This window comes from Crassostrea angulata, chromosome 4 (genome assembly GCF_025612915.1).
Source record: "Crassostrea angulata isolate pt1a10 chromosome 4, ASM2561291v2, whole genome shotgun sequence".
NCBI classification, from domain to species: Eukaryota; Metazoa; Mollusca; class Bivalvia; order Ostreida; family Ostreidae; genus Magallana; species Magallana angulata.
In genome coordinates, this window is record NC_069114.1 from 31,398,784 (window position 1) to 31,406,484 (window position 7,701).

Below are 7,701 nucleotides of genomic sequence, written 5' to 3' on the forward strand. Positions count from 1 at the left end.
TTAGCACCTGAGTTACCTATGTCAGTGGAGCGATGGTACCTACCTATGTTTGCAGTGTATCATCCCAAGAAACCAGACAGTGTGTGTATTGTATTCGACTCATCTGCCAAGTTTCAAGATGTGTCCTTGAACAGTGTTTTGTTTCAAGGCCCTGATTTGTGCAACAGCCTGCTTGGTGTCTTGCTAAGATTCCGAAGAGAAAAGATTGCAGTCACCATGGACGTTGAGCAGATGTTTCACAATTTCAAGGTCCCAGAAGACCAGCGTCGTTACTTACGATTCCTGTAGCACATGGACAGTGACTTAGACCAGCCATTGGTGGACTTTCAGATGACGGTTCACGTTTTCGGCAATAGCCCGTCACCGGCGGTGGCAACGTTTGGTCTTAGGAAGGCAGTTGGGAGATCCACAGAAGATGTGAGGGATTTAGTATGTAACAACTTCTATGTGGATGATGGCCTTTTATCCTGCGCAACTGAAGAGGAGGCCATTAGCCTTGTGCATCGTACCAAGGAAGCACTACAAGATGGCGGAAACATTAGACTTCACAAGTTTTGCTCCAATAGCAGGAGAGTGTTAGATTCATTTGCCCCAGAAGACCTGGCAAAGAACTTGAAAAACCTTGACTTTGGGTCAAATACCCTTCCAGTACAACGCAGCTTGGGATTGTTATGGAACACAGAGATGGATGAATTTACCTTTAAAGTCAACACAGTAGAAAAAGCATACACTAGACGAGGCTTGTTGTCTACTATAAACAGTGTATATGACCCGATTGGCTTTGCCCAGCCTGTCGTCATCAGAGGCAAGTTGCTGTTACGAGAGATGATGTCTGTGACGACAAATACGGACTGGGATGAACCGTTGCCTGCATTTCTGCATGATGAATGGTCATCATGGGTTGATTCCCTGAGTCACCTGGAAAGCTTTTGTGTGCCGAGGAGTTACAGCAGTTCGTTTGTCAACGCCACCAGACGTGAAGTGCTTGTGTTCTGTGATGCTTCGAAGGACATTATTGCAGCTGTGGCATATCTCAAACTTCAGGAAAATGAGACGTCAAGCATCAGTTTCTTGCTTGGAAAAGCCAAGGTTGCCCCTGTCCATGGGCACACTATCCCTCGGCTCGAGCTGTGTGCGGCAGTTTTAGCAACCGGAATTGCCGAGATTGTGAGAGATCAGCTGAACATCCCACCACAGGACTTTCATTTCTTTTCGGACAGTCAGATAGTACTTGGCTATATCTCAAACGAAAGTCGTAGATTCTATGTGTATGTGGGAAACAGAGTGGCACGCATTCGTCTCTTCAGTATGCCAACCCAATGGAAGTTTGTTCAATCTGAACTTAATCCAGCAGACGTTGCCACCAGGCCTGTACACCCTTCTATGCTGCAAGATACAAGCTGGATATGTGGACCAACCAGCCCGCTCAGTGCTCCAATTGAACACTTTGAATTAGTGGACCCAGGGTGTGATGTGGAAATTCGCCCAGTGTTAACCAGCAACAAGACAGACATAATAGATGTAGCACAGTCAAATCATGAGACAAAGCCACCAACTTATCAGACAGAAGTATTCTCTGAGAGGTTCACTAGATTTTCCAAGTGGGACAGGCTTATACGTGCAGTCGCCCGTCTGAAATTTATGATTCGACAGTCTCAGAAAAACATTGACAACTTACCTGATAGTCCCAGTGATCCGGAACTCTTGAAGGAGAGTGAACGTTCCATCATTGCGTCAGTTCAGAGAGATGTATTCAGCACAGAATTTCGATGCATTGAAAACTGCCTGGACATTCCACATTCTAGTACTATCAGAACTTTATGCCCAAAAATTGGTGCAGATGGACTGTTACGTGTTGGTGGACGGTTGAACAATGTGTCTGTTGATGTGCTAAACGATAACATGCGCAACCCTATTATCCTACCAAAGAACCATCATGTTAGTTATCTCATCATATGTCATTTACATCAGAAGGTATTCCATCAAGGTAGACTTTTTACAGAGGGAGCTGTACGTTCTGCCGGATTCTGGATAGTGAATTCAAAACGGATGACCACTTTAGCGATAAGGACTTGCGTTGTATGTCGTAAACTTCGGGAACAGCCAGGATGGCAGCATATGGCGGATCTTCCAGAGGATCGTTGTGAACCGTGCCCCCCATTTTCGTATGTGGGAGTTGACACCTTTGGCCCATGGCCAGTTGTGCATCGTAAAACAAGAGGTGGAAGTTCAAATCAGAAACGTTGGGCGATATTGTTTACCTGCCTTGTAACTCGGGCTATTCATATTGAGGTCATCGATGAACTTACCAGTGCTGCATTCATAAATGCATTGAGACGTTTTATCGCAATTCGTGGTCAAGTCACACAATTCCGCTCCGACAGGGGAACGAACTTCGTTGGCGCTGTAAGCGATCTCTCCATAAATGCAGAATTCATTGAGAATGGTCCTGTTTCCAAGTTCCTGTCAGATTCCCGGATTGTGTGGAAATTCAACCCTCCTCACGCTCCACACATGGGAGGAGCATGGGAGAGACTCATCGGTGTTTCAAAAAGAGTTTTGAATGCCATGTTACTTGATCACCAGCAAAGAGACATCACACATGATGTACTGACCACATTGATGGCAGAAGTGTGTGCTATTGTTAACAATAGACCATTAACAGATGTTTCTAGTGATCCGGAAGCACCTACTCTACTTACCCCGTCGATGCTGTTGACAATGAAGACAAAACATGATGTTAAACCTTTCCCTTCATTTGGTTCCAAGGATGCCTTAAAATCTACCTGGAAACGTGTGCAAGTGATGGCAGATGAATTCTGGCATAGATGGAAAACTGATTACCTCCATAACCTACAATATCGCAGGAAGTGGCAGGGCCATGCTGTGGATTTGAAACACGGAGACTTAGTTCTATTGATTGAAGATGATTCCCCGCGAAACGAGTGGCCCACCGGTATCATACAAAGAACATTCCCCAGCCAAGACGGAAAGGTCCGCAAAGCTGAGGTTGCAGTTTTTAAGGACAATAAACGTGTCACTTATGTGAGACCAGTCACCCGACTCATAACCCTTTTGGAGACTGATTCACATTTTGTGTACTTAGAATTTGTGATTTGTTAAGTCAAGACTTGTGTACCACGACATGAAGTTAGCTCAGTATATGCAGCATCGGATTATGTAATACAGAAGTATGTAATGCAGAGTTAATTCTAACTTGTAATTTTTTGGGAATTAAGTGATTTCTGGTAGAAATCAGAGGGGGGTGTGCTGCTCTCGAAACGGAATAATATGTTCCGTCCGGTTTGGTTTTTTGTTTTATCGGTAATGGCAGCCATGAGCTTGGCCTGCTGTTTTTGTTTGAATCTTTTTCTGGAATTCGGCCTATCTAAGGAGTAAGTTTTATTTTATTCATGTCAATTTATGTCCATTATGATCTTGTGTATCTAACGATGTCATGCAATATCTCTTACTTTGTTTAAATTCTGCAACTGCATTGTTTTGTGTAAGCGCGTGTTCGCAATATAGGATAGGCATAGGCCTGTTTAGCTAGCATGTTCTAGTCACACATTTATCTGTGTATATGTCGTCGGGTAAAGTTTAGTCATATAACATTCAGTATTGTCACAGCTTATAATTACTGCCATATTTTTGGAAATTGTTATATTAGACAAATTCTGACTTTTATTATTGTACTTTTCAGTTTTTCACCCTCTCACGAGGTCTGGAAATAATAAAGCAGATATACATCACACATGTCTATATACTGATACAAATCTGTTGCCTGTCTGGGATTAAGAAAAACCTCCGAAGTTTATACACGTTACTATACAAACGAACGGGTGACTGCGACAAGGTTTGAAAATTGACCACCCGTTTATGAGTGTTTGAGCCTAAGAATATACAGATGTAAAAAAAAAATCAATAGTTACATCTTTCAAAGAACGCTTATACATTGTTCTAACATATTTATTTTATTTAGAAATTGTACATGTGTAATATGTGATATTAAGAATTTAATAATCTACGTTTAATATACAAGTCACCGACCGACCGACCCCCCCCCCTCCCAATTCATAAAATCATTTAGTTTTTCTGGCCCGATTTTACTTGTATTAATAACAGAGTTATGAAGCTTTTGGCATTTGAGTTTCAATTGTCGTGTTTGACATGTACTGTAAAAAAAATTTCTAACTCCCAAACCCTTCACTCAATCCTAATGAAAATTCGTGAAAATGAACCTCAGACCACATTCTTTTCGTCTGTTAAATATGCAGCGGATTGAAGAATTAAGACGAAATTCCTGAGATTAAACGACGCTTATTGCCTATACGTGGAAATTAAATTTACACAGTACACGCACCGACCCCCCCCCCCCTCCTTCCAATTCACAAAATCATTTATAGTTTTTCTGGCCTGATTTTACTGGATCTTTCATCTTGAACCTTTATTTTCAACCTAGTTCAATTCTAGATTACTGTTCTAATGACCAGACCTATTCGTTCATTTTTAAGAGAGTTATGATTTTTTGGGCATTTGAGTTTCGATAGGCGTGCTTGACATGTACTGTAGAAAAAAAATTCTAACTCCTGAGCCCCTTACTCAATCCTAATGAAATTTTGTGTAAATGTATCTCGGACCCCATTCTTATTGTCTGCCAAATATGCAGCGGATTGAACAATTAAGAAGAAATTCCTGAGATCAAACGGCGAGTATAGCCTGTACGGGGACTTACAATTTTCAGAGTACAAGGGATGTAAGCAGCCGCGTAATATTTCTGTTGCATGTATATTTCTTGTTTTCCATTTTGCCTGTATCTACGATAGCGCGTGAACTACTTATGAATGTTAGAACTGTGGAAATTACTGTCATCAAATTGTTACCGAATAAATTTACGTGTTACTGATTTCGTTATTTCTACATTTATAAAGATTTTATCAATCCTGTTGAAATAAAACAGTCAAACATAATAGTAAACGACACAAAAAAAATTCTCAATACTGAAATACATGGGTAAAATGCATTAGTCATTGTTTTAGGATTTGCCCTAATTGTTGTTAACCGAATCCGAGATTCACACCTCAAAATTGTATTTCCGATTTATTTACGACGAAAATCAAGCTCGGGTCTTTTCACCCCCCCCCCCCTCCAGACACAAACAACCATCAATATATCAAATGACCTCGCACTGTGACCAAACCTGAATAGTTAGACATCTTACACGTTGTTATTCATCTCATACAAAAACTCAGCTCCTCTCCCGGGCGGAAACACCCCAAATTCAAAGACAAATTCGGGAATTATTTCGCGTCAGCCATGTTTAAATTGAGACATGTGTTCTAATCTCGCCGGAGCCTAGATTTGTTCTTTCTCTCTATTTCTTTCTCTCCTTTTTATTTAATTTTCTAACTATAATATTCAACATAAAAGGGTTGTTGGACTGTAGTACAAGTTGAAAACCACTCTTCAATTAAGATTTAGAAAACAGTTTTTTATCATTAGGGTCTTCCGTCTTCAGCGGAAGACCCTTCTATTCTTATTGTTATTAGGGTCTTCCGTTCACAAAGGCAGACCCTATTTTTTTTCTTCGATATCTTTTTATCACAGGTCATTAGACCTGTTATTAGGTCAAAAGACCTCTTATTTAATATGAAATAAAATATTGGGCTGGTCCTTTAAATTAGGGATCCAACGGGGTGTATAATCCTTCATCCATCCCTCTTTTAAATCACATCTGCATTTCCTGATATGTTTCGTTGAGTAAGATAAAAGGCAAGGTCATTTCCTCTTCTAAAAATCGGACGGAAGACCTCCTCGTTGCTCGCAACGAGATCGTGTCTAGTTATTATTCTCTTTTTTTTTCTCCCACGTTTTCTCAAAAACGCTTCAGCCGATTTTGATAAAACTTTCAGATCTTGTTTATGACAAAATTTGTAAGAAAAGTACATGGGATTTTTTTGGTCGTCACTTCCGGTCCCGAGATATATTAAAGATTTTATGTTTTTGCTTGTTCACGAGTTTTCTCCAAAAGTATTTAAGATAGAATTTTTAAATTTTCAGGGATGATAGAAAGTGTCCAGCCGCAGTGTACTACGTATATCCGAACGTCTGCCGTCACTTCCAGTCGTCACCGGAAGGAAATGAAAAACCTTAATGTTTCAATTTTTTGGATTTGCATTTTTTTTATTATTTCATTCGATAGAAACGCCCTCAAAACTTCTAAATATGAAATTTGTTTTAAAATCGATCCACGCATTCTTGAGATTTTGGGCCCCAAAATTCTGAAGCGAAGGTCCGCGTAGCTCAGTCGTTAGAGTGTTGGACTTGTGCCCAGACGACCCGGGTTCAGTCCCTGAGTGCCGAATGTTTTTTCTCTCTTATTTGTGTTTTGATTAATGATTTCGTCTTTAAAATGATGGATTTGAATGTTTTTCGTTTTTTTTGTCATAATTAAAAATAATAGCGGCTTTTTTCAGTACAAATATGGAGCTCTTTTCTGTCAGCAGCTCTCTAAATTTAGACGCTCGTCGCATTGCCGGTATCAAGAACATGCCGAATGATGGTTTTTTCCTAATTTTGTTTTGTTTAACGATTTTATCTTTAAAATGATGGATTTTAATGTTTTCCGTTTTATATTTATTATATATAGAAATAATAGCGGCTTTTTTTAATTACAAATAGATAGCTTGTTTCTGTCATCAGTTCGCTAAATTCAAACGCTCGTCGCATCGCAGACATCAAAGACGTGCCGCCAAAGTACCCCTGCAGTACGCTGGGTCGCTTTGCCGGCATCAAAGAAATGCCGCCATCTCAATGACACACACAATATTTAGCAATGCACCCACGTTTAAATAAGTATTCAACATTACCTTAAAAGGAGGACTGATTAGTATTTATTCACATATATAGATACACGCATGCATGTATATAAATGTGTTTATTGACATACGTTACTAATATACTGATTCCCTAAACACTATAAAAAAATATCTCTCTCTCTCTCTCTCTCTCTCTCTCTCTCTCTCTCTCTCTCTCTCTCTCTCAAAGTACAAATGTTTTAGCATTTAAATAAGAACTAGTACAGGTAACATGCATTAAATTGGATAGAGGCTAAATGTACATTGGCGTCCAAAAATTATACATGTATTTATTTCAAGTTACGGGATAATGTCTATGGATTCAAATAATTTGAAATTCATTGTTTAATGATTGTCTTCATACTGATTGGAAGTCAACGCTAAAAAGTCATTTTTATTAAAGATGGTGGACTTTTTCCTTTTTTCGTGCATGTCTATATACTGATACAAATCTGTTGCCTGCCTGGGATTAAGAAAAACCTCCAAAGTTTATACACGTAACTATACAAACGAACGGGTGACTGCGACAAGGTTTGAAAACTGACCAGCAGTTTATGAGTGTTTGAGCCTAAGATAAACAGATGTTAAAAAATCAATAGTTACATCTTTCAAACAACGCTTATACATTGTTCTAACATATGTACTTTGTTTAGAAATTGTGTTATTTGTGATACTAAGAATTTAATATTCTACGTTTAATATAGAAGTCACCGACCGACACCCCCCCCCCCATTCATAAAATCATTAAGTTTTTCTGGCCCGATTTTCCTTGATCTTTGATCTTGGGCCTTTAATTTCAACTAAGTACCATTCTAGATTACTGTACTAATTACCAGACCAATTC

The 7,701-nt window shown here is 39.4% G+C and overlaps 1 protein-coding gene across 1 annotated transcript; it reads left to right on the forward strand.

Moving 5' to 3' along the window:
• Window positions 1–291: 291 nt before the first annotated feature.
• Window positions 292–3,123, forward strand: LOC128182217 (uncharacterized). Its single transcript, XM_052850815.1, has one exon. The coding sequence runs from the start codon at window positions 292–294 to the stop codon at window positions 3,121–3,123; it is 2,832 nt and encodes a 943-aa protein (XP_052706775.1).
• The last annotated feature ends 4,578 nt before the right edge of the window (window positions 3,124–7,701 follow it).